At 43.9% G+C, this 26,445-nt stretch overlaps 1 protein-coding gene and 1 long non-coding RNA gene across 3 annotated transcripts in view; both read right to left on the reverse strand.

The window, feature by feature from the left end:
* Window positions 1-26,427, reverse strand: part of Amotl1 (angiomotin like 1) — a 100,593-nt gene extending 74,166 nt beyond the window's left edge. For both annotated transcript variants that reach the window (XM_023709540.1, XM_023709539.1), the window contains exon 1: window positions 26,195-26,427. In XM_023709540.1, the coding sequence (XP_023565308.1) occupies window positions 26,195-26,243 (49 nt within the window). In that variant the 5' untranslated portion in view covers window positions 26,244-26,427. The remainder of the gene's footprint in view (window positions 1-26,194) is intronic.
* LOC111815182 lies at window positions 15,643-19,662 on the reverse strand. Its single transcript, XR_002819940.1, has 3 exons — window positions 19,609-19,662; window positions 19,078-19,161; window positions 15,643-15,704 (listed from the first exon to the last, which is right to left on the reverse strand). It is a non-coding gene; the product is annotated as an uncharacterized LOC111815182 (long non-coding RNA).
* Window positions 26,428-26,445: the final 18 nt, after the last annotated feature.

Genomic DNA, 26,445 nt, shown 5'->3' on the forward strand with positions numbered 1-26,445 from the left:
GCATGTCAAAAGAAATCACCAAGAGTAATTTTAGCCAAAATTCTTATTTTTTTATCTTTTTTATTTTTAATTTTTTAAATAATTTTATTGAGAAACAAATAGCAATGAGAAAGTTTCAACAACAAACACATTGCACATTGTTGTCTCAGTGGTTATTTCATTGTACAAGACACAGACATGACATTCTGTCCACAAACACTATTAGAACAAATCTTACTGAATTAAGAGAAGGTAGCTGTATATCTATCCTAACTTTTTTGAGTATACAGATACAAAATGGTCATTCATTTGTATCCTTTTTTGTTTAGTTTTATCAGAGAACGGTATTCCATTGTCATTTAAATATTGTAGGTGCAAGAATTCACCTACAATATTCCAATATAGTCCAGTAGTCCATAATAGTAGTGGGTTATCCATAGTACTGGCAATGTCAGAAGTTGTTGACCTGGGCCCTTTACAGCTCAGCATACCAACATGGTTTAACCCCTTATACCTCATTTTTATACCTTTTTGCTGGATGGTTAAGACCAAGAAAGAGCAAGACCTATATAACAAGAAATGTACAGGGAATGGGGAGATGGCTCAGTGGAGTAAGTGCTTCCCTGGCAAGCGCAAGGGCCCAAGTTCAATCCCTGGTTCTGAAAAAAAAAAAAAAAAAAAGGTAAAAGGTTAACAAGAAATGTAGCTTTTGTATCTGACAAGGTCAGTCAAATCCCCTCAGGATTTATCCTGAGACCCTGTACCAGTTTCTAGATCCTTTGTCAGTGTCAGCCATGTGAATGAGTCACAGCCATTGCTTAGTCAATTTGTTCTCTGTGAAAGCCTGAGAGAATGCTTTCTCTCCATGTGACTCTCCTTAGGTACACTCTACATCATTGATCACTTTCCTCTGTGGCCCTATAATCTCCTTAATCAGAAAATTTGGAACACAACTGAGTTACAGGATGTTACAGTACAGGTTCTCCTATGTCCTGAGTCTTCACTGACCTTGAAAGGCTAGGGCCAAAATGTTGGCTGACCTTGCAGCCCTTCTTTTTCTCCAATTTTTGGCCTGCAAACTTAAGTTGTTAACCTTCCAGAAGAAAAGCTTATTATTACCCTACAACATATGTAGTTGGGTTTAACCTAACTATCTGTCTGAATATCAAACATCTTAGGCGTAACATGGAACAGGTATTTTCCATCAAGTATTGATATGTTACACTTTAAGTCCTTACAGAATATGAAGAAAAAATTTAAAAAATAAAAAATTAATAAACAATTACATCTTTTTACACAGAAATTTAGATATCTAACCATATACAGCAGTGTAGCAGGACAGTCCTGTAACAATTTTTTTCTTGTCTCTACTTTTCCTTTTATCACCCTTCTTTTTTGTGGAACCAGGGATTGAACTCAGGCCCTTGCGCTTGCCAGGCAAGTGCTTATTATACTGAGCTATCTCCCCGGCCTCTACCTTTTTTTTTTTTTAAAAAAAAAAAAAACATTTACTTGAGAGACAGTATGGCAATAATAGGTATGTCATGACAAGCAGTACATATTTAGAAGACCAGAATGACAGGCATTCCAAGCGTAACCCTACCATGACACATTGTTATCTTCAGTGCAGTTGCTTGCTTCACAGGTATCAGCATATATAGTTAGTCAGGGTGAGAATCCTACCAATTAACTGCTAGTTTCAAAAATCTGCTGAGATACTCAGGATCACTGTCTCACCCATCTTGTGTGTATAAATGTATGACTTTGCCCCTGTCATGTTTCCTAGATTTTCTCTTTGCCCTCTCTTGTCTAATCCTCAAGTTCTCGCTTTCCTTTTAACTGTGCTATACCTTTCTATTTGTATTTCTTCTTTTGCGTTCTTATACGAGGAAGACTATTTGATATTTACAGATGTGGGTCTGGTTTATTTCACTTATGAGTATATCTTCAAGTGGCATCCACTTCAATATACATGCTTCAAGTTTATCATTCTTTATAGCTGAGTAATACTCCATTGCATAAAAACACCACATCTTTCTCAACCATTCCTCAGGTGATGGGCATCTTGGTTGTTTCCAAGCTTTGGCTATCACAAATTGTGCTGCTATAAACATAGGTAACATATATCACTATGATATGATGCTTTCAGTTCCTCCAGGAAAATTCCCACTAGGGGGGTAGCTGTCTTGAATGGGATTTCCAGTCCTAGTTTCTTAAGGAGTGTCCACACTGATTTCCATAACGGTTGCACCAGTCTACATTCCCACCAGCAGTGGAGAAGGGTTCCTGTTTCCCAACAGCCTCTTCAATGTTTGTTGTTGGGTGATTTCTTTATGATGGCCATCCTTTCTGGGGTGAGATGGCATCTCAGTGTTGTTTTAATTTGCCTTTCATGGACGTTAGCCAAGATTTTTAGACAAAAGACTTCCATCTAAAACACACGAAGAACTTAAAATCATGCCCCCCCAATAACCTTCGTATTTCAAGCCAGCACCTTGTCTGCGGATCACCACACCCGTCACGCTAGTGTGTGGGGGCAGCAGCAAAGCCCTGGAAGCAACACTAAGCCAGCACGGAAGAGCGAGCTCTCGGGAAGGGGGCTCTGCTGGGAGGGCGCCTGCGGCTTCAAGCCCTCCTGGAGGGAAAGCAGAGATCTAGTCTTGTCTGCAGTGGACAAAGGCGAGACTCAGAAATCTACTTTGGGGATCCATTTTCGCCTCTGAGGCACTACAAGTCATTTCAGGAAATGCGTTCCTCCTCCTGCTTCCCTCTTGCTGAGCATGACTGGCTCTGGCTTGCTTCAGAGGCATATTTCTGTGACTATCCAGAGACTTGCAGGTAATGTGACTTGAAGGGACATGTTTTCTTACCGCATATTTGCAATAGCAAAGGGCCTCATTGTGAAAGAAAATGAATTGAAGGTAAAATGAAGCAAGTGCTCTGGGGCAGGCAAGGGGCTCGACAAAGCAGCCGGCCAGCGGCTCCTCTGCTCCTCTGCTTCACCCCTCTGACTCCCAGGTGCAGAGCCCGTGTGCCACCAGCACAGCCCAGGCTAGAAATCTGCTGCAGGTCAAATCTGAGAGGTCACTAAGTGGTGACAGCACTATCACCTCACACTGGGCGGGGGGGGGGGGGGGGGGGGCTCCTGTCCTCACACACCCCGCCCTTGCACAAAACTCTTTGAGCTACAACATCAGGGTTAGAATTTAGTTTAAATCTGTCAATAGTCAGCCCCTCCTTTCGCTGTCAGCGGTGTTGCTGGTGCCCTGAGGGTACCAGCAACCTCTGAACACACATCATTCTGAGTGCTGCCTGGAGCCTCACACCCCACCAATAAAGGTGACTTTAAGGTTCATCCGATGAACCTACCCCTTGGTGCGCTCCTCAGAAGCGTCTACCCCTGCCCCAGGTTCTGTGATGCACACAAAGCTTGGCGCTGCACTTCAACATCAACTGTGGTATTTTATAGTAGTCTGTTAATCTGAGCTGCTGTCGCTTAATCTGTCCTGGTAAATTATTCAAGTTTTGAAGACCAGCACTATACCGTGTGCTTGCTAATTTCTGAAATTAGAATATACATATATTCTCTCTGCCTACTTGCTGAGCAGTAGAGAAAATAAGGCATTACTCTCTGAAATAGCCTCACCACCATGCCAGGCTCTGAGAGTTTCAGTAATTCCTTGTACCTTTTTGTTTCCTAAAATACAAGAGCCCTTACTCCCTCTCCTTTGCTGCAAATACTCGTGCTTTAAGGTTTACAGGCCAGTGGTCCACTCCTCAGCAGACACCACTAACTGCAAAACAAATCCTCGCTGTGACCAAAAGGTGCAGATTTCTGCCAGCTGCATGTAATCCAAAACCTCTCAGTCATTTAAAAACAATGTCACTGTCGAGAGTAGAATAACATCCACTAGCTTTATAACAGAGATTTTAACCACAGCAACAAACAATTCTGTGGCTTCTACCTTTCTTTTTCTAAAGGCTAAAGAATGTGCTGAGTGTGCCAGTGGGCTCAGCATTAAATGCAAGTCTTTCTGATTCTGGCAGAACTCGAAGGTTTTCCACAGAGTGGAATGCTCTGTCCAGAGAAGCAGATGTCCTGGAAACAATGTGGAGAAGAGATTTGGAGAACCCACGACAGGTACCTGGAGAGTAAGCGCTGCTTGCAGCCTTCTGTGAGGCCTGTTCTTCTGGGTGAATCAAGTGACCTCCAGGCATCTGAGACCCAAGGGCGCCACTCCATGACACCTTCTCCTACAAACACTTGCATACAGCACAAACACTTGGGAAAGAAACCCAGCAGGAATCTCTGCTGTTAAGCCAGAACCACACACAGGAATAAGTTTTCTCACCCTATTTCCTGAATTATTATTAAAAATGGAAGATTAGATGGGAATAGAGGATGAGGGTTCCAAGATTCCCAGCCTTACATGGCATGGTCTTCTGAACAGTCATCAAATTGTAACTGTAATTCCTGGACCAATCCATCTATTCTAGAAAACAAATGCAATCAGTACACCCATCTATTTTATTTAACTTAGACTATCTCAAACTGAAATATATGATGAGTAACTTTCAATCTGTCTTAAATTTAACTTTGCATTGCTTACTTAGAAGTACTGAAGGCCAGCCATGGTGGCACATGCTTGTAATGCCAGTCTGAGCAACTTAGTGACTTAGCAAACCCCGAAAGAGAGACAGGGATGTAGCTCAGGGCAAAGACCCTGAGTTCAATCTCCAGTAATACACACACACACACACACACACACCTTTCAGAAGTCACTGGATGGTGAACGCTCTGACCTCAAGGAAGTGCAGCGTCAAGGGAGGAAGCCGGTCATGAGGGGGTTGTCATAGGCAACTCTCGTCCCTGGCCTCTTCCTGGCACTCTGTTTCCTGCTGCTGTCTCCCATGCGGTCAGCTGCCTTCCACAGCTCCCTGACAGGATGGGACGCTCGGCTTCACCTCAGGCCCAAAGCAACGGAGCCAGCCAACCCTGGGCAGCGTCTCTAAAACTGCGCTACAATAACTCTCCCTTCCTTAGGCTGACTTTCCCAGGTAGTCTGTCACAGCAAAAGAGTTGACGGGCACAGATGGCCTCCATGTTCTCGGCTTTCCCATTAATCTGTCGTCTGTCTAATGCATTTCCAGCTAATTTACCTTTTGCTTCAGTCAGCCACAGTCACTTCGTACTGCTGACAGTCACAAATCTCTGACAGAGAAACTCAAAACATGTATCAAAATAGATAAATGGGAATTAGGGAGAAGTTCAAATAATTCTCAAATTATTCCCACATTCCACTGTTTGAAAATATTTTAATATATGTGCTAATTTCATTCATACTATTAGTTCTTTTTAGTTCATTGAAGAAAGCTTTGTAATATCTGTTTTTTCTTTGCAAAGAGAATCTTTTCTGCCTGTATCTTGTACTCTAAGTAAGTGAAGATGATAACAGCCAGTATATTGACTACTATTCTTTATTTTGTTAGAAATCTTTTTCATCAAATAAAAAAATCCCTGATAGATTTATGTTTTTAAAATTAACTGTCCTACAAGCAGGCACAGGGGCCGGGGGTTCGATCCCCAGGCTTGCTGTGCTGGCCCCACCCCCGGGGTGTGCTGAGAGGACAACTGAGACTGGGCGTGGTGGCACGCACCTGTAATCCCAGCTCTTGGGAGGCTGTAAACAGGCGGATCAGTATGAGTCCGATCTAGTAGTGAGACCCTGAACACCCGGTAAACCCTTCCCTAAAATAATAAATAAATAAATAAATAAATAAAATTAAATTAATTGTCCTGACCCTACTATATCTCAGCACTGTGTTTGCACTGTAAGTATTACATGACTTAGAATCATCTGCCTTGGATTAGCAAACTCATCTGTCTTGTCCAAGTATCCTTTGATAAGCCCTAGGGAAATACATGAGCTTCGCCAGTGTGTCCTCTCTCTGCAGAGACTTTCTGCCCTTATGAGTCTATGACACTTGCTCTGGCACACACCAACTGCTAAAACGTACTCTCTGACTATCAAAAGGTCTTTTGAAGCTCCACCCTAGGGCCTCTTCCTGCAGGAAGTCATCTCTTCCTCCCCCTCCTCCTCCTCCTGCTCCTCCAAATTCTTTCAGCCACTCTGGGCTCCCACAGCAGTCTATGCATAGTGACGATACAATTCATATTAAAGTGCTTACACATTTATTTTTCTTCTCCCATTAAACTTGTGAGTTTTTAACAGCAGGAATCGTGTCTTATTAATTTCTGTGTCTCCAGTTATTAGCAGAAATAAGACCACAGTAAGTATTCAATGCATGTTAATGGAATCAGTGAATCATTTGTATGTCTTTATGGTATTAAGACTTTTAGTACATAGTGAGGTCTCAATACATATTTCAATTATATATATATATATATATATATATATATATCGTTAAGTAACCAGTTATGAACATATTCTTACTGCACAGAATTTAGTTTACAGGTGAGTTTGTCCATTTTAAGACCCCTTTAAATTACTTAGGAAACAAAGGTAAAACCTACTGGGGAAAAAAAAAAAAGAAAAAGCCCCCTAGTGTTGAAACTGCTGCATTGCAAGTGTGCTGGGCTGTAGTCGGAGCAGTCTGTTAGAGCGTGGTGATCTTCACTGGCGCGCAGCCCCGCGACACTCTAGCCCTGCCAGGGGGTGCCCAGAGCAGAATCGAAGGACCCCCGTACTCCCCATAAGAAGAACAGAGCCATCCGAACTATCACCAGCCGCAGCAACTATACAGTGAGACAGCTCCCAGTAAGGGTTTTACCTACAAGGAAAAAGTAGTTTTTTAATTCTGAATTTTAGCATGGAATCCAAAGGTTACTTGAATATCTTGACTCAGATTGTTCACAGTACCATTATGAGTGCTTCCTGTTGCTGCTTGGTGTGAACTTCTCTGAAACGAAAAGACTAGAAGTATGTCTTTTGTTCAGATAAAGTTTTAATAAAAACTTCTATATTTAGATAAAGGTCAGAACTCCAAATACCCTTTAATCCTATCCTGTTTATTTTATTTAGACGTTTCTAAAAATATCTCTGAAACACAGAAGCACTCATTCGAGTGGCCCAGGCACACTTGGTGCTCCCACTGAGAAAGAACAATCATTATTACCATATGAACACCAATACTCCAATGTGTTCATAGCCTGTATGTGAACCAAAAGTACTTGATAGTTTTTAAGCAAACATAAACAAGCAAAATGGAAAGTTTTAAAAAGCCCCCAGGCATATGGCAAAGTTGGCAGAACCATGCTCCTCAGAGCTCCGCTCTCTCCACCTACACACGCAGAGGGCGCCTCAGGCACCTCCTGCCTGCCCAGCTGCCCGCCAGTCTCTGTTGCTCCTAAGCGCTGCCACTGGCGTGGCTGTCAGGCAGCAGCAGCTGCCCACAGGGACAGGGGCTCTGTCAGGAGGCAAGTACGCACTGGCCCAGCTCACCACCCACGGGCTCTTCAGTGAACTACATCATGTACACCAACCAACATCCCAAGAAACTAGGTGTTCTTTTAGAAATAACACACAAACACAAATAGCAGAAAACACGACTTACTCAGACCTTATCAAGGATGTTACAAAAGTCTTATGATGTAACTGTCACCACCCAAGGCCCATTTTATTGACAGGGACACTGAGGCACGCAAGAGTTCAGTAAGGCCTTGAGCACAGCCCTTCCCACAGCAAAGCCCTCAATAATTCAGACTAATTCTATGTCCCCTTTTCCTAACAGTCTTACATTAAAATTAAGGAAGTTATAATGGCATCCTCATGCTTGTAGATAAAGATGTAAGTTACCAGCAAAGTTGCTTTCCCTGCAAGGATGAGGCAGAGAAAAATCCAAGACCTCGGTGTTTGTGCTGCTTCTTACCAAAGGTCAGGGGATGAACAGCATGCTCCCTGCTACTCGGGCAGAACACCAAGGCACTGAGGAAGCCACCGTTCTTCGTTGCTTCGAGCCAGCCACATATTATTTCATGAGTGTTTCTATGTTAACAAAGAATTGCACATGTAAGGTGTGCTAGCACCACCTGTGAAGCCTGTTAAAACTGTCACCTCTAGTTAGCCATGGTGGTACACAGCTATAGTCGCAGCTGCTCAGGAACCTGAGGCAAGACAACCGAAAGTCTGAGCCCAGGCTGGGCACTGTAGTGCCTTAGCAAGACCCTGCCTCAAAATAAAAAAAACCAGAAAGGTCTGGAGATGTACAGGGTTCAGTTCCCAGTACTACACACACACACACACACACACACACACACACACACACACACACACACGTCACTTCCAGAGCAGGGGTATGGAGCTCAGGGGTAGAGCACTTATGTAGTGTGAGGCCCCACATTCAATCCCCACCAAAAAGAGATGCCACTTCCAAGTGCACACACCAAACCTGCAACACTGGTCTCTCCCCAAGGACAGAGCAAAAGGAATTTTTCTGCCTCCCTCCCCACGTCATAGGTGATCTGAATGCAGTTAAGTTTGGGAGCCTCAGACTTCTCTGCCACAGGAGGTCTCATATAGCACATGCACACCTGAAGTTGTGAGAGACTGCAGTTTGGGGCCAGCCAGACAGCTTAGTGGATTTAGACTCCTGCTTAGGCAGATGCACGGAATGGGGTTCAATCCCCAGCATGTGGTGCTGGCTCCAACCCCGGGGTGCACTGAGACGGCGATTGAGACTGGGCACAGTGTTGCGCGCCTGTAATCCCAGCGCTTGGGAGGCTGAAAACAGGAGGATCACTACGAGTCCACTCTACACAGTGAGACCCTGCAGACCTGTGCTAGATACATAAAAAAGAGGGACTGTAGCTTGTAAGCTGATCACACTTTAAGTACAAAATGTGCTACGAAAGCCAAATAACAATAAGCAGACTTCACGCTCTACAACCAATCAACCTGCACTGACCTCTTCAGTAAAATTAAGAAATGTTCACATAACGTGTTACTTAATGTAAACTTGCAGTCAATAGTTTTAGTGCCCTGTATTTTATGATTGCTAGAATGAATGACTAGTGACGGCAGCATGGCTGGGTGGGGGCGGTGAGGGCAGTGGTGGTACCTGGAATCAGACTCAGGACCTGTGTTTGTCAGGCAGGCACTAGTGCTGCCAGGCTGAATCCCCAGCCCACAGCTGTTTTAATGACATCTAAAATACTACTATACTGATATAGCTACAAGGCGATTGTACTGAACAATCCACCTAATTCAACAGCATGATGAGAAAGTGGCTCAGCAGCATAAGCACCTGCCTGGCAAGCACAACATCCAGAGTTTGATCCTGGTACAGGAAAAAAAAAAGGGAAAAAGAGAGAGAACTCCTATAGTAAACACCCAGCATACTCCACATAACTGCCTGATAAATTTGACCCTCTAAAATCCTCAGCTAAAAATGGCAGATGATCCTCACAGCGTTTTTAAAGAGGACTTAAGAGGATTAATGTGAACCAATACTGATACATATTGGTTAGCTGCTGTGGCCAACTACAGCCAAAAATTCTCCTATAGCTACTTCCAGGGAAGGAAGACATAGGACGTATATTACTGGTGTGCTGTAGACATTCTCTCCTATCCCTAGGAACTAGGCTTAAGCATCTTTGTCCTAACCAAAAAGCAGAATGACATGCCCTGGATGATGGTGGCTCACAGTCCTCAGGCTGAGAAGCAAGCTCAATGTTGACTGTTTTTCCTAAATTGACTTAACTTGGGTATTCATTACAGTAACAGCAAACAGGCTAACAAGTGAAATGATCTAAATGTAACTGTAATGTGAAATATGAAACCCTACCAGCAGCCTTTCCCTGACCATCCCCCGTCTTCTTGCGCTGACACCCCTGGCCCATCTTTCACTTTGAAGGGAGGTTTTTCTTTATAAATGCAAGACTATAGCAACACACTGGTCATCTGTAAAATAGTGACTCACTGAGTAAAGTGGATCATCTATACATTGAAATATTTCACATGTATGATGAAAATACATTTATATGTGAAAAGCTACTGGCTTGTGCTCTTAAATGGGTGAACTATATAGTGCGTGAGTCATATTGCAATTTAAAACATCACACCATGCTGGGGAGAGATTTCTGTCATTTCTGCATGTCAGTCTCATGCACATCCAGCCACAACAGCAGCTGGGCCACTCCGGTCAGTCTCCTGCCCCTCTGCAAACGAGCTGCAGCCCCGTACCCTTCCCCAAGTCTTTCATCTACTTAGAAGCATCAAGTGTCATGGTAGCTGATTCAAGCTTCCAAAACTGCAAAATTCAACTTTCAATAGAAATCTTGAGTTTTATCACTGGCAGCAAATAGCTGAAATGACAAGTCCCCTTTGCCCACCCTTAATAAGATAGCTTTCAATACTAAAGTTAGAATAACTACCCATCGTCAGTTGTCCTTTCAAGTAAGTATGGTTTTTTCCACGCAAAAAGCATCTAGCTCACATCCACCCTATACCTTGCCTCACAGTTCACAACAGAAGCGCTTACTCATTTCATCACACAGGATATTCTTAGCATTAAATTTGAGATTGCAGTTATTTGTACCGCTTTGTATAACAATCTTAAAGAGTGTGTGCTCTTTGTAAATTGCAAGTGTGGGGGAACTTCTGGCAATCTGGCAGTACCAGCACAATTCACACTAAAGGACCTGCAGTGTTTCCCACAATTACTCTTGCACCGTCAGCGCTAATATGAACACAGTGAAAAAAGTGCACATGTGTTAGTATTACTGAAAAGGTAGTGTTCAGGTCAGACTCTTCACAAAGAATTCTTTGAGAGATGCTCTTCTACACTTCACAGCTGCTTCCGTGGAGAAAATCTAGAAGACACAAAACTTAAGAATCTAAGGATGAAAACCAAAACTGAGAGTGAGTCATCTACCTCCCTGCTCAGGCAAAGGAGGATGCCCTGAGGTCAGGAAATCAGTGAAACCTAAAGAAGACTGCAGCCCTTTGAGGTAAAGCACTGCTGAGCTCTCTTTGTTAAGTGAATAGATCCCTGCTAATCAAAGTGCATCTGAAGGCGCCTTCTTGCCCTGGAGGAATTTAAAGGGAGTACAAATCAATAATGAGCATTTGGGGGCTGTGGGGGCTCCCAGATATGACATTTAGAGTAGGGACAAAAGAAAATGAAATAACTTGTCAAGCAGGAAGCCTGGCTATCCTTGGACAAAAGGATGTTGAAACAAGATGACAGAAGAAGAAAGGAAGTGATGTTATCAAGCCAAAAGACCAAAGAATTAGAAAGATTTAAAGAATAATAAAGATAGAGGAGAAAGAAGCCAGTGGGAAGAAAGGATGAGTCATACTTTTTGTTTTAGAGAATCTGCTTCTTAAACAGTGTAGGAATCCAGCTTTACCACTGGTAAGTCATGTGAACTGGAGCAAATGATTGAATTTCTTGGAGCCCATTGCCTTAACGTAAATATAAACACCTAAGACACGAGGCGCTTATAAGGATTACACGAGATCACGGAAAGGGCTATGAACGAGATATAGCCCATTGTAACTGCTCCAAATTTCAGGCTTATTTTCTTAAAATAGGAAATGCAACAGGAATCACCACTGTAAAATTCACTTTTCAAGAGATGATCAAATCAGTGTTCCTTCTATTTAAAAAAAAAAAAAAGGCAATAAGATGGTCACACAGATCAGAGATGAAGACTTTTATTAGAATTTTGTTCAGCTCAAACTATTTAGCTAATTAACAGACTAGACTACATTTTCAATTCTCTAAGAATTTAGGATTTGGGAAGACCAAAAACACAATTTCCCTGGAAATAAGTTTAATATTGTGGTCCTACTACTAAAGACCGAAATAAGACTCGATGGTATTACTCAAAGCTCCTGACATACAAAGCCACCGAATCACACAGTCAAGGGCCAGGAGGGCAGAAGCCAGATGGTTACCTGGCCATCCCCTAGCTGCCCCGGAGACTGGGCCTGTCCAGGACGACCTTGGGCAGTGGTGCTAGGGCCAGAGGAGATTGGTCTTCTTTCCCGAGCATTAACGTAAGAAAAACTCTCCTGTGTGCTGCCACTTTCCGCTCAGGTCACCTGGGCACAACAGGATGAAAGCAAGGTGTGAGCTAGAAGCCTCTCATCTGCATTAAAGCAGTGATATTTCCTTGGAAAGACAAAAACCCACAATGCTTTACAACCAAAACTGAGGGAAAAAACTATTACTTTTTTAAAAAAAATACAAAATAGTAATAAAAAAACAAAACCAACATTAGAAACTACACAAAATTTCACTAAACAAAGTGATAGGAATTCAAAAAAATGGCTGCTGAATTGAAATGTTATCTTCAAATTAGTTGTTTAGGTTACCAGATATAAACACACAAAATTGGTTTAAAAACAAAACAACAAAAAAGCCATAAGAAATTAAAAAGAAAAAAACAAGAATTAAAAACAACATTTAGGACTGGCCAAATAGCTCAGCAGATTAAAGCACCTGCAAGCAGGCGCAGGGGCTGGGGGTTCAATCCCTGGCCTGCTGTGCCGGCCCCACCCCCAGGGCACACTGAGACAGATTGAGACATGGTGGCACACGCCTATAATCCCAGCTCTTGGGAGGCTGTAAACGGGCAGATCATTACGAGTCCAATCTAGTAGTGAAACCCTGAATACCCTGTAGACCTTTCCCTAAAATACAGAAATAAAATAAAATAAACATTTGAGCATTAACTGCTCCTTCCAAAAGACAAGCAGAAATTGGCAGTTCAATTATCCAAACTATTCTGCATATATACTTACTTTTCTCTCTTTCTTTTGCTTTTTTCCTCATCCCAGTTTTTCCTTCCCATTGAACAGATTCTTCCCCTTTCACAGCATCTATTGTACCTTTCAGATTATATTTACTGCATGGTATTGGTGCAAACACAAGAAAACATGCCTGAGGATAAATGTGAGAGATCCGAAGATACAGATACAACGACCAACACACTCAGCCGCCGTATCTTTGACCAAGGGACCAGACATGTTCGCTGGAAGAAAGACAGCCTCTTCAATAAATGGTGCTAGAAAACTAGCTCTCCACATGCCAAAGGCTTAATATATACCCATGCCTAGCTCCATGCACGAAACTACAGTCAAAATGGATCAAAGATTTAAGCATTAAAACTGAAACACTAAATCTTTTTTTTTCCATAATTTTACTGAAAAACAAATAGCAGTGAGACAGTTTGAAATCAAATTAGGACAGTTCCAATAATTAACACATTGCATACTGCCTTCCTAGTGGTTATTTGTTAAGATAAGATGCAGACATATCCTATTTACAAACACTATTAGAACAAATCCCTTTATTCATTGAAATAAGAGATTGTAGCTGTATATCTATTCTAACCATTTTGAATACACAGATACAAAATGGTCATTCATTTGTATCCCCTTTTTTGTTTAGTTCCATCATTTGAATATTATGTGTGTGTAAACTCAGCAAAATATTCTAAAAGAGTCCAGGAGTCCATAATAGTATTGGGTCTTCCACTTCACTGGCAATGTCAGAAGTTGTTGACCTGAGTCCCCTACAGCTCAACATAACACCATGGCTTTACTTTTTATACTTCATTTTTATACTTTTCTTCTGGGTGGTTAAGACCAAGGTACAGCAGGACCTATGCAACAAGAAATGTAGCTTTTGTATCTGATAAAGTCAGTGAAATCCCCTCAGGATTTATCCTGAGACCCTGAACCTCAGTTTGTAGATCCTTTGTCAGTGTCAGCCATATGAATTAGCCATATGAATGAGTCATGGCCATTGCTTGACCAATTTGCTCTCTATGAAACCCTGAGAGAATGTTTTTTCTCCATGTGACTCTCCTTAGGTACACTCTACATCCTTGATCACTTTCCTCTTTGGCCCCATAATCTCCTTGATCAGAAAATTTGGGACATAACTGAGTGAAACACTAAATCTTCTGGAGGAAAAAGTAGGCAGAAATCTGAAGGACATAGGGCTAGGTAGCAAATCCATGAACAAAAATGAAACTGCTCGGGAAATACTTCAAAGAATCAACAATTGAGATTTCATCTTTTTTGAAAAGTTTCTGCATGTCAAAAGAAATCACCAACAGAGTAAAAAGAAAACACAAATTGAGAAAAAATTACAGCACATCGTCCTTCAGAAAAAGGACTTTTATCTACAACATATAAAGAATTTTTAAAAATCAGGCCTCCAAAATTCAAAGACCCAATCCAAAAATGAGCATCTGAGATGAATATACACTTCACAAATGAAGAAATACAAATGACAAATACATGAAAAACTATTCAACAACATTGGTCATTCAAGAATGCAAATTAGGGCCGACCAGGTAGCTCAGGGGACTAAAGTGCCTGCTTCAGCAGAGCACAGAGGCTGGGGTTTGATCCCTGTTGTGTTGTGCTGGTCCCATGCCTGGGGCGCACTGAGATGCTGATTGCGACTGGGTATGGTGGTGCACGCCTGAAATCCCAGTGCTTGGGAAGCTGAAAACTGCAAGTCTGATCTACATAGTGAGACCCTGTAGACCCTGTCCTAAATACATTTAAAAAAAAAAAAAAAAAAGTTTTAAGAGATGCAAATTAAAACAATGCTGAGATACCATCTTACTAGAGAAAGAATGACTATCATTGAAAAGACAACCAATAACAAATGCTGGAGAGGCTGTGGGGGAAAAGGAGCCCTTCTGCAGTGTTGGTGGGAGTGCAGGCTGGTACAGCCGTTATGGAAATCAGAGTGGAGATTTCTCAAAAAGCTAGGATTGGAGGTCCCATTCAAGTCAGATATTTCCCTCTGAGATATTTTTCCAAAGAACTGAAATCTTTATACTAAAGTGTTGCACATGCACCCATGTTTATAGCAGTGCAATTGTCATGGCTAAATCTCGGAAACAAGCCAAATGCCCATCAACTGAGGCATGGATACAAAAGATATGGTGTTTTACACCATGGAGTATTACTCAGCTGTAAAAAAAATAAATCTGAGGCTTTAGTAAGCAAATGGATGCAATAAGACTATCATTCTTTAAGATGCATAGTATCAAGTGGCTGTTTAAAGCCTACTTTGACCTCCAAAACATTGTCTTTCAATGGACCAGTCAAAAAAGATAAACAAAAAACAAAAGCAGGTTCATAACAGTTGACTAGGAAACTCACTACAACATTTCTCTAACATCCTGTGCAACAGATAACTGAATAAACCTTCTAGGTCAAGGATTTCAAACCTGACTTACAATACTTCTGTGAAAAAAATCTGAATCACATTAATTGAAGTTTTTAATGATAAGCTGAGATGGCTCAGTGGAATAAGCGCTTCCCTGGCAAGCGCAAGGGCCTGAGTTCAATCCCCAGTTCCGCAAAAAAAAAAAAAAAAAAAAAGAAAAAAGAAAGAAAGAAAGTTACATGAGGCAAGAGGCAAGGGGTGGAGAGTGATCAGCCTTGCAAGGAATGGCCACCAAAACTATTTACTTTAAGCTGGACAAAAAATTACCATTTCCAGAAGAAGGGAAAGTCCAGGTGATCAAAATAGTTGAGGATTTATTTTGTGTTAAGTTTGTCATTTTTCCCCGAGAAGTTGATGCATACCTCTAATCTCAGCACATGAAGGCTGAGGCAGGAACAGTTCCCATCCTGTCTGACTGACTTCGAACACCAGAAATCATCATTGACTGACTTCGAACACCAGAATTCATCCCCAGATTAGGCTCAATTCAGGCTAACCTAAATCTGTGACAAACACATGGAAACACAATTTGTATTGTAGACACTCTGTTCTGCAGACCAAGCTGTCAAGTCATCCCAGCCAGCTGCCAGAATGTGACTCCAGTCCCAAATAATCCAGGCATCTTTATCCCAAATTCCTTCCCCTGAGCTCCAGGGATGGTGGGACAGGAAACAGGGCTGCTCTGCTGTGCCCTTGTAGAAGTGCAGGTTCACAGAGTCCCAAAGCACAATAAAAAGTCACAGTAGTTCAGTCTGACAACACGCTAGCTAACACCTAACTCCTCCCAAGTTTCCAGGTTTCAGATACTATGCTTAATATGTAACCCTACTATATAATTCTAACCATCTTTGGAGGTAAATGTCATTATGATCCCTATTTAATGGATAAGGAAACTCTGCAGAGAGGTTAAGTGATTTACCCACACAGGCACAATGTGAATACAGGTCTCCATCTCTGGCATCTGAAACATTAAGCTTCACAAATAATTACTGAATTCTGAAAAACATATACAAGGAACACAGGATAACCAGCCCATGTGGCTCACTCAACCACTAGCCACGACCACACTAAAATCATACTTCAGAGGTTTCTAGAATGAGGTCTCCACACACTTGCACTGACTCCCTGGTTGCTCTGCAGCATGCTCTGCAGCCTCTCTGTCTCTGTATCTTGCCACCCTCCCCACAGGGAACCCTTTCATGTCTCTAAAAGTCATAGTACCTGTAACTTACATCCATTTCCTCTTACTAGGTTCAAAGCAAGACTAAGTTACTTCAAAGGCTGTTAGCTACAAATCAGTTCTTGGCCTTCTCAAAGCAGACTCATCTGATTCATTTGCATTTGACTTGCTAACATCTTACTATATTATATTCCTTTTAGAATATAAATTCCACAAGAGTAAAGGACATAGACTCCTCACCTAGTCAAACACCTGGCATATAACAGACCTCAAATATCAGAGGTACGAACTATATCCTTCTGTCTTACCCTCACAAAGTTCTTCACCTCAGTGTTGATTCGCACAGATTTTACTGAGCAATCAATGCTTCTGTATCCAAATTTACCTAACTTACATTCTGTACAAAAATAAGAAATATCATGCTTCTAATATTCAGTATGCAGCTCAGTGTGGAGCTCTCTTCCTTTATGTAAGAAACTGAATATTCAAAGTAAGTTCAATTAGTAGGGGCTGGCCAGATAGCTCTGCAGACTAAAGCGCCTGCTTCAGCAGAGTGCAGCGGCCAGGTATCCATCCCTGGTGTGGCGTGCTTGCTGGCCCCGCCCCTGGGACGCGCTGGGACACGAAGATTGAGACTGCGCATGGCGGTGCATGCCTGAAATCCCAGCGCTTGGGAGGCTGAAAACAGGAAGAACACTATGAGTCCGATCTACGTAGTGAGACCCTGTACATCCTGTATACACTGTACCAAATACATAAAAAAACAAAGTAAATTCAATTAGTATATTGATTACTGCCTTAAAAAACTACTAAATTTCATACTACAAAATTTATAAGCGGGGCCAGGGAGATGGCTCAGGAGAATAAGCGCTTGCCTGGCAAGTATAAGGGTCTGAGTTCAATCCCTGGTTCTGAAAAAAAACAAAAAAACAAACAAACAAACAACAAAAAAAAAAAAACCTGTAAGTAAACTTAATTACACGTAACTTATTTTGTGTTCCTAAATTATTAAAATGATCTTAGCTACTTAATTTAACACCACCAAAATATAAGTATTTGTATTTATTCCAATTATTTTCTCAAAACTACTGGAATTTATTTTGGAGAAAGTTGAAGAAATTTCAGAATTCATGAACATTTTATGTCTGCATTCAGAGCTAAGAAAATCCACATCTCAGAGTAGACCTTTCTATACACTTATTAATACATTTTTAGGTACACCTCACAGGAACAAATCTAATAGTCAGCTAATGTGAATTTCTTCACCACTGTTCAAGCTCCCCACCAACTTTTTTTTTTTTTTTTTTTTTTTTAATTTTACTAGGCCAGTCAATTCCATGGGAAGATAAATCCAATCAGATTATATGCTTTAAGAAACCTGTTATACAAATCTGACACCCTCATTATCTTCAAGGTCTTTGATAATAGTTCTGTGATACTTTTATATTACATTTCAGATATCTTAATTCAGGCTTGTGTTGTTGTGGGCATTTTCCTTGACTCTTCTAGATAAAAGATCACTAGCCGTTTCTCTCTTCAGAGAAGAGGATGACTTTACATGTGATCTGCAATGAAGCGACTGCTGAGTGCCGTGAACATATCCTGCCTTCTCCTCCCAGGATTCTGAAAAAGTACATTTCTACTCTCTTTGCTTGCCCTTATGTCTTTCAACTTTCCCCCCATTACCAAGTGACAAGGGGTCCAACTGCAGTGATACTTAAGGACTAGTCCCAGGGTAAACAGGCTCTCAACAGGGAATTTTGCGTTCTCTCCTTTCCAATGTCTCCTAGGTAGATAGGGCTCTCAGAGTCCTTCAGACTCCAGTCTATGTTGGAAAGAGGAGACCTCCTTCACACCTGCTTTTGGGGAACACATCCCTAAGTCATGCACCTAACTCTTATAGTTAAGCAGCAGCAGCTGAATGTGAAATGCCTCCTTCTTCCCTAGCACTTGGCCATGGGGTTTATGAGCAGCCCCATATCCTTTAGGGGAAGCAAAGAGGGCCTGGAAGACAAAATATCTATCATCCCTGTCTTGCTCAGCCAGTTCTCAGAAGAGTGGAGAAAAAGGGAGACAAGGGAAAGGAAGGAAGGACAGAATAGACCTGAAGAGCTATAAGAGAAAAGAAGCAAGAAGGCCTGACAAGTGGGTTGTTATCCCACACAGAAGTTCAGGTAATGAATGAGCACTCAAACCAGATGGATCACAGAGACATACAAAAGAAGAGAAAGTATTTAGGAGTGCTTCGGAGGTCAGCCACAAGGACTGAGAGACTGTAGGGAGGACAAAGAGAGGGTCTTTGCAGTTTACAGATCACTTCGAGGGGGACAGCAGTTAGAATGATGCAGGATGGAATGTCATGAGAGAGAGACCAAATGCTAGGGAGATGAGCAAGAACCATTCCTACCTCCGGCTGACCTCTTATTCACCTGTGGAACAGATTCAGAATGGAGGCAGCCAGGCAGCCCTTCAACAATCTCCCAAAAAGCGACCTATGAGTCTTCCTTCACTCAACGATTTCTATTTGCTTCTCTCAAGGACCATCAGATCCCTAGGAGAATCTCAAGGGCAAACATCTCCAGAAACTAAAACCACCTCTTGATAATGGCCTGACAAGCTCTGTTCCTGCCCCTGACCCACTGTCCAGTGAAGTGAACCAAATGCAACAAGGGGCTGAATGAGGTTCTGGCACTCACCTATGGTACTTTCTCCCCCCCAGGTCATACCAGACTTCCAAAGAACAAGTGGTATCCCGGTCCCATCATTTAATCTGAAGAGTACTGCCATCAGAAAACAAGAGGCAATCTCACTAGCCAAAAGAAATGGGAGCAGGGATGGAAATGGCTATTACTTGAACTGTGATTAGCATGACTGAAGGCCTGAAGTTTTAGCTGTTCATTAATTTAAATAGCTACAGGTGACTAGAAATTAGTATGAAATGTACAAGTCTAGGTCTTCAGAGAATAGACCAGATCCCATTTGCCCTAACTGCCTGGGGGGAAAACTACATAGAATTGTATTTCTCTACTGCAAGAAACTGGTCTCTCAACATTCCAGTATCTGCTCAAATGATTTCCCAGCACTGAGCTCTTCTTTGGTCATTACACTTCCCCAGTGTGTCTCCAAAACACCCAAGCTGAGAAAGCCCTCCAGCACCTCGGTCTAACTGTCCAACCATTTCAGAGCCTTCTCCATCACGTCTCTGCTGATTTCTACGCAGTCATTACCATGTGTGCCCTTATCATCAGGAGAGTCAGTCTACTCCAGGTCCAAGACAGGCTCCAAAGAAACATTATGGATGTACAAAGTATCGAAACTGTTTTAAAAGAAAACTGTTTTGCACTATGCTTTAGTTCTTATATAGGCCTTTCATACTCACTATCTCATTTATGAATCAAAACAACCTTGAGTATTTAGCAAATACACTTATTTTATCGAGACTAAGTGGCTTACCCAAGGCAGTGTGGCTTTTCGGCAGTAGCCCAGACCCAATCATAGCATGTCCTCTAAGTAGCAAGAGATAACTGAGAGTGGTTAAGAACAAGCGGAGTGAGTCATGGAAGAAGACTGACTAGAAGACAGAAAAGAGTGACACACAGCAACTAACCACCTTACAAACCAATCTGTTTCCAACTCAGCCACTTATAGATGAACAGGGTAAGCACTTAATCTAGCTCTAATTTAAAGAGTGCCTTAAAGTACTGAGTTCTCGGAGAGTGGTCCTGGGACAGGTAGCGCCAGCCATCACTGGGAGCGCAGGCTTGGGACTGAGCCAGCACCCTGTGAATGAGTTCTCCACATGCCCTAACACACCGAGTTCTCAGAGAGTGGTCCTGGGACAGGTAGCGCCAGCCATCACTGGGAGCGCAGTCTTGGGACTGAGCCCAGCACTCCGTGAGTGAGCTCTGAACATTTCCTAACACACCGAGTTCTCGGAGTGTGGTCCCAGGATGAGCAGCATCAGCCATCACTGGGAGCGCAGTCTCTGGACTGAGCTCAGCACCCTGTGAGTGAGCTCTCCTGATGGCTGGATGCTCACTGGTGTTGGCACTGCCCCAGGGTTGTGCACCTAAGGATCCATCAGTTTCCTGTGAAAAACAATTTGGTCACTGAGGAAAAGAAAGTGGGGCTTCAGTTTGGAACCTGTGCTGGCGACATCAGCTCCAACTTGCTATACTTGGGATAAACAGCAACATATACTCTAAACTAGCATCAGAACAACAAACATATCTCCTTCTGCTACCTCCTGTGTTCCATGTACAGAAAATGCCCTTTTTTACTCAGAAAAATCTTAGTTTTTAAGGTGGGAAACATTATAGTCAGTACTATATGATAACTGCATAATCCTCGCTTGTAATCTCATTTGATAAATAATATTTGGTTCACTAAACAGTGCCCAGCTACAAAATGGTTAGCTCCCATAATAAAAACTAAGAGTCTAGTGCCTCAGAGAAAAGACATATGAGAACACATATAACCTTATAAAATGATTTATCTTCCAATTGGTTTAATAATGATAGGTATTTACTGAGGACTTTCAGTGTATCTAGTACTATGCTAAGCGTTATAATGCATTATTGTATCTTACCCTCACGCACTGTGATGTAAGACTTACTGCTCCTCAGATTTTTACCCAGGAGGCTTCAACAGGTACAATTCCCTGAGGTCCCAGAGCAAGGAGGTGGCAGCACCAGGAAGCCAACTGAGGGTATTGTTCTTCATCCAAAATTTTACCTCCTTTTTTATTTAACATATGTTTTAACTCAATCCATTCAACTTTACTTACACTCATTATATTACTGAGTCTTAAGCACCATGTTCTTCAAATATGTTTTAAGCCATCACGTCATGTGCCTTTCAAAGACGTGCCATTCGCTCCAGTTAGCCCAAGTCCTTCAGCCTATGCTCGAGAATCAGAATGACTCACACCAAAGGACTCATGCAGTGAAGACATCCAAAAGGAGATCAAAGGCAAAACTCATCTTCTCACCATGTGTGCGCAACAGGCCCAAGAAGCCCTTCTGGACCACCTGGACCAGAGAGGCTCGCTGCTCAGAGGCCCCACCTCACATCTCTATTAGAGCACGTAACACATTAGGTAATGTCTGCATTGCAACCACTGATCTGTGGGCTCTCCAGAGTGGGAACTACGCCTGAGAGTCCATCTGCACGCTCATGGGACCTGAGGTACGTAATCAGCACCTCACGGATCTGCAACCAGCCAAGGAAAATCTGAAGAGGGTTAAAAGTGAACTACCATTTTAATGCAAAACTTTTAGAAAGCAGGAGAAAAATCTTTGGGACATAGGTCTAGATGAAATGTCCTCAGATAGGACACAAAAAGCACAATCTATGAAAATCACAAAAAAAAAAAAAAAAAAGAAAAAGAAAAAAAACCATAAACTGGAGTTTATCAGAATTAAAAATATAAAAATTTGCTCTGCAAATAGGTCCTGGAAAGAGAATAAACAAGCTGCATAATGGTAAATATAAATATAAATGCCATATAACTAAAAGAGGACTCATATCTAAGCTATATCAAGAACCCTCAAAGCTCAGCAGTAAAATAGTAATTCAATTAGAAAATGCACCAAAGACATAAATGGCTATTTTATTTTGTTTACTTATTTATTGCTGGTTCAGCCTACCCTGAAGGTGGGGCTGGCACCTTATGTGGTGCTGGGAATCAAACTGTGGTCCTCTGAGCCTACCTAAGCTTGCCTAAGCAGGCGCTTCAGACCACTGAGCTATCTCACCAGCCCCATAAATGGATACTTTAGCAACGAGGACCTAAGGATGGCAGATAAGCACATGAAACAGTTCACTATCATTAGCCAACAAGAAATGCAAACTAAAACCACAATGAGATGAAACACTTGTTAAAACCCTTATTGGGACAGCTAAGATAAATAACAGGGACAACAAATGCTGGTGAAGACCTATGGCAGCCAGCTCTCGTACAGTGCTGTAGGAACATGAAGTGGTACAACCGCTCTTATAAACAGTTTAGTAGTTTATTTAAAAACTAACCCTAACATGCAGCCATCATACTCCTGGGCACTCGCATGCCAGGGAAGTGAAAGCTTACGTCCTCACAGAAGCTATACACACATGCTCATAAAACCTTCTTGTGCAACAGTCGCAAACACCACGCCATGGAAGGCTACTCAGCAAGCAAGAGTCCCAACGAGTCTCAAGGACATCACGCACAGTAAAAGTCACACAGCAGATGGCTCTGGTCACACAGTGCCAGCATGCTGACAAAACTATAGGTACGTGGAACAGACAGGTGCTCCTCACACTCAAGGCCGGAGGGGCTGGGGGATAAGGAGGCAGGGCTCTAAATGGGGAGCACCAGCGGGACCCAGGAAGTGATGGAACACTTGTGTATCTTCTTCGTAGCAGTGGTAACATGAATCTTCACATGTGAAAAGTTGCACTGAAGTGTACACACACACACACAGAATTGTGTGTCTGCAAAGCCAGTGAGTTGTGAACACACTCTGAGGACCGCATGGCACCAGCGTCCTGGTTCTGCTGTTGTAATGCAGTTATGTAAGATGCTACCCCTGGGGGGCGAAGGGAACACAGGTCCGCTCTGCTATTTTTGCAACTTCCTATGAGTGTAGATTGTTTCAAAATTAAAACTTAAAAGAAAAACAAGCAAACTATAGACACTCTACTCAAAATGACAAACAAAAAGTATATAGCTATAATACTGACTAGGGAGGTCCCAACATAGATTTAAACATACACTATAAGGCACTGACTAGTTTTTAAAGTTACTTCTAATTCTGCAGAATCTTAACAGGGATATATCTGTGAACACTTGACTCCCCCACTCCTAAAACTGGTGGGAAAAGTGCCAGATGTGAATCCCTTTGAGAGCCCAGAGTTCTGGCCTGAGAGGCTAAAATAACTGCAGCCTAAGATTTCAAAGGGTTGGCCCCAAAGCAAAGTCAAGGCCTTCCTAGGTGACTGGAGAGGTGACAGGAGCCTGGTGCCAACACAAAAGCCAGGAGCAGAAGTGGCTTCCTTGCAGCAAAGTGTGTGCTGACCTACTACAAGGGCCAGGACTTACACTGTGCCTTTCCTCTAAGACAAAACAAAGTCAAACCAACAAAATATAAAAAAACAAAATCACTAGGCAAACAAACAGAAAAACCTCAACAACCTCAGACAACAATTTCCAACAAACCTTGTAATCAAATATGTCTTCTTTCTTGACCTCCATGCCACCCCGATTTTCAAGAATTGCATTATCTTCTAATTCTTGGTCATAAGAAGCCTCCAGCCAGTAGAAAACAACGAAAAAGATTATTTAAAACACGGCCAAAGTTCCTGACCTGAACCTCCATATGCATTCAAAGCATGGATAACGGCAACACAGAGTGTCTGTGTGGGTGAATTTTGCATCAGAAATACAGATTTAACGAAGCTTACCTTGCTAGCCTAAAAAATCATATTTTCAGCAGTACTTCATGTCACTATTTTTTAAAAGTCTTGTGTTAGACAGTATCGTGCTTTATCGTTTTCAAAGCCCTTCTACAGAGCACTATGAAGGAACACTGCACAGTATCTGCAGGCTGTAATCTGCGCCAGAGCTCTCAGACAGACCCTAACCTCAGAGAGCTTGGCTGCCGTCTCCCACGGGGTTCAGTGAAAGAGGAGAGCTCTACCAGAGAAGGTCCAGCCTGGTTGGCCAGGGGCAGGCAGGCCCTCGCGTCTAATCAGAACAGTGCCTTCCCACAAACCCTTCGCCTTGCTGCATTCATGGGCTCTTCTTCACAACAGTACTTTAAAATTTCATTTAAACCAAAAGTCATCCATTATCTTCCATGAAAAGATACATATTTTGAAACGTTTTGATCTCCACACTTCCATGGGCCTTCTCCAACCTCCAGAGAACCTTCACCTGAAAGACCTGGACTTGTGTTCATTTTAAAAGGAGGGGAAGGAAGAGGGGTTTACATTGTTAGACCTTCCCTGCCATGGCCCCCTGCGGGTTTATGAGGCATTCCCTATTTGTCTTGAAAACCGTATCAACCAATGGCGAAAATCTGCCCCGATTTAAACCTCCTCCTCCTCACCACCAGACCGCCCAGGGGAGAGCAGGCTCCAGCCCTTCTAGCCTAGGGCCAGTCCTTCCACTCCGATCAAATCAGCTTTTTTGGCCCTTTCTCCTTCAAAATAGTTCACAGAGTTCCCACCTTCTCACAAGCAACGTTCATAGTAGACTGATACCCTGTCTAGACTGATGCTCAGATTATAGTTATAAAAATCTAGGAAGTAAATCTTATTTTTGCTCCCGATTGTTTCAGAACTCTTTAAAAAGAGATCCCTAAAGTGTGAACCTGAGTTCGACAAACCTAGCTGCCTGGCCCAGGAGCAGTAGGCAGCCCGGAGAAATCTCGGTCACTGTGGCTGGGCCCAGCCCGTTTTGGACGTTGGGAGCCACACGTCAAGCCCTGGCCCTTCGCTCCCTGAAAAGGAAGGAAACTGCCTGCCTCTGGTTATTAAGTACTATGAATTCATTTGTTTATGGTGAGCAAATTAACGTACTGGATACTCAAAAGCATCTTCGAGGTATCACAAATGCCTCGTGACCCTCTGTCCCCACCAAAGCCAAGGTCTTTAACAAGCAAGCAAACACTTGCTTTTCATAAATGTTTCAGAGGGCCAACAGTGCGGTCACAGGATACGGGAGCTGAGGTCCAAGAGGACAAAAGATTCCGTGCAAACGTCAAAGCTTCAGAAGGCCAGAGGCTCAGTCCCCAGCTCTCCCTGAAGGAGCTATGGTCTGGATGGTCCACACAATACCATTTGCCATTTAGAAACAGTGAATCCCACTGAAGACAAAAAGGCCAACAACTTCCAACAAAATTGCAAAGAGCAGGACAGCGTGAAGAGTAGGCGAGCCCAGCGAGCGAGAGCCGCGGCGGAGCCCGCAGCCGGCCGGGCTGGGGGGAGCTCGGGGACGGCCGCGCGGGCTGGGTCCTGGCGTGGCCCCCCACCCTGAGCGCCCCCCGCCGCCTCCGGGCGCGTTCGGCTCCGCGCGGCTGTCAACGCGAGGCGCCAGGCGCCCTCCTGCCACAAATGTCACATTCCAAGAAAAACCAGCAACCAGTTCGACTTGGAAAGTTTAATTCCTCCGCCTTCCTCCCCCCAAAACCCACATTCTTTCAGAGGCTGCACGAACAGGCTCCGGAAAGCCAGACCTAACTCCGGGCTTGCCCAAGAAACTTGTCGGGAGAACAAAGGAGGACGGAGGGACCGAGTGGGCCGCGCGTTCCAGGCTCGGGATCCGGGTGCGACCCCACAGCCGCCCCACTCTGAGCCGGGCCCGCGGCCCGCCCCGGAACGGCCCGGGCGCCTTTGTCTCGTTTAGGGCAGCGCCCCGACTCCCCTCCCGCCCCTCCCTCGGCGCCCGGAGACCCCCGCGGGCGTCTTGGGGTCCAGGCCTGAGGCAGCGCCCCTCCGGAAAGCCCCTGCTGGGGGCGCGCCCACCTCCGCACCCCGAGTCCGGGCGCAAGGCACGAGCTCTCGGCCTCTGGCGGGGCGCGGGGCGCGCTGAGTCTGGCCGGTGGGTGCCGGGGCGCCGGGGTCGCCTCTCCCGCCCCCTCTCGCCCAGCCGGGTCCCCTGGCGGATACTCGGGACGCAGCGCCCCATCAGCCGCCCTAGTCGCCACGTGTGGAGCCGGCCGGCCTCGGCCCGGTCGCGGGACCAGCCCGGAGCAGCGAGGGCGCGGGCGCGCCGGACCGCAGGGCCCTTGGCCTCGAGGCTTGGGGCGCCCGGCACCGCAGGCCGGTTACCTTTCACCGCAGGCTCGCCAGTTCCCCGGCGCAACTTTGCCCTCCACATGGGGCGACCATGGCCCGTTCAGTCCCACGCGGCGGGAACGCAGCTGCCGCGCAGAGAGTTGGGCGGCCCGAGGAAGCGGCGTCCGACCGTCGGCCCCATTCACGCGGGAAGGAGCGAAATGCCAGCGCCGCGCTCCAGCCCCACCCGACGGACGGACCGACGGCCGCGGCTGGGTCCTAGCGCGCCCCCACCCGCCCGCGCG

The sequence above is a fragment of the Octodon degus genome, unplaced genomic scaffold (genome assembly GCF_000260255.1).
Source record: "Octodon degus isolate 3935 unplaced genomic scaffold, OctDeg1.0 scaffold00012, whole genome shotgun sequence".
In the NCBI taxonomy this organism is placed as follows: Eukaryota; Metazoa; Chordata; class Mammalia; order Rodentia; family Octodontidae; genus Octodon; species Octodon degus.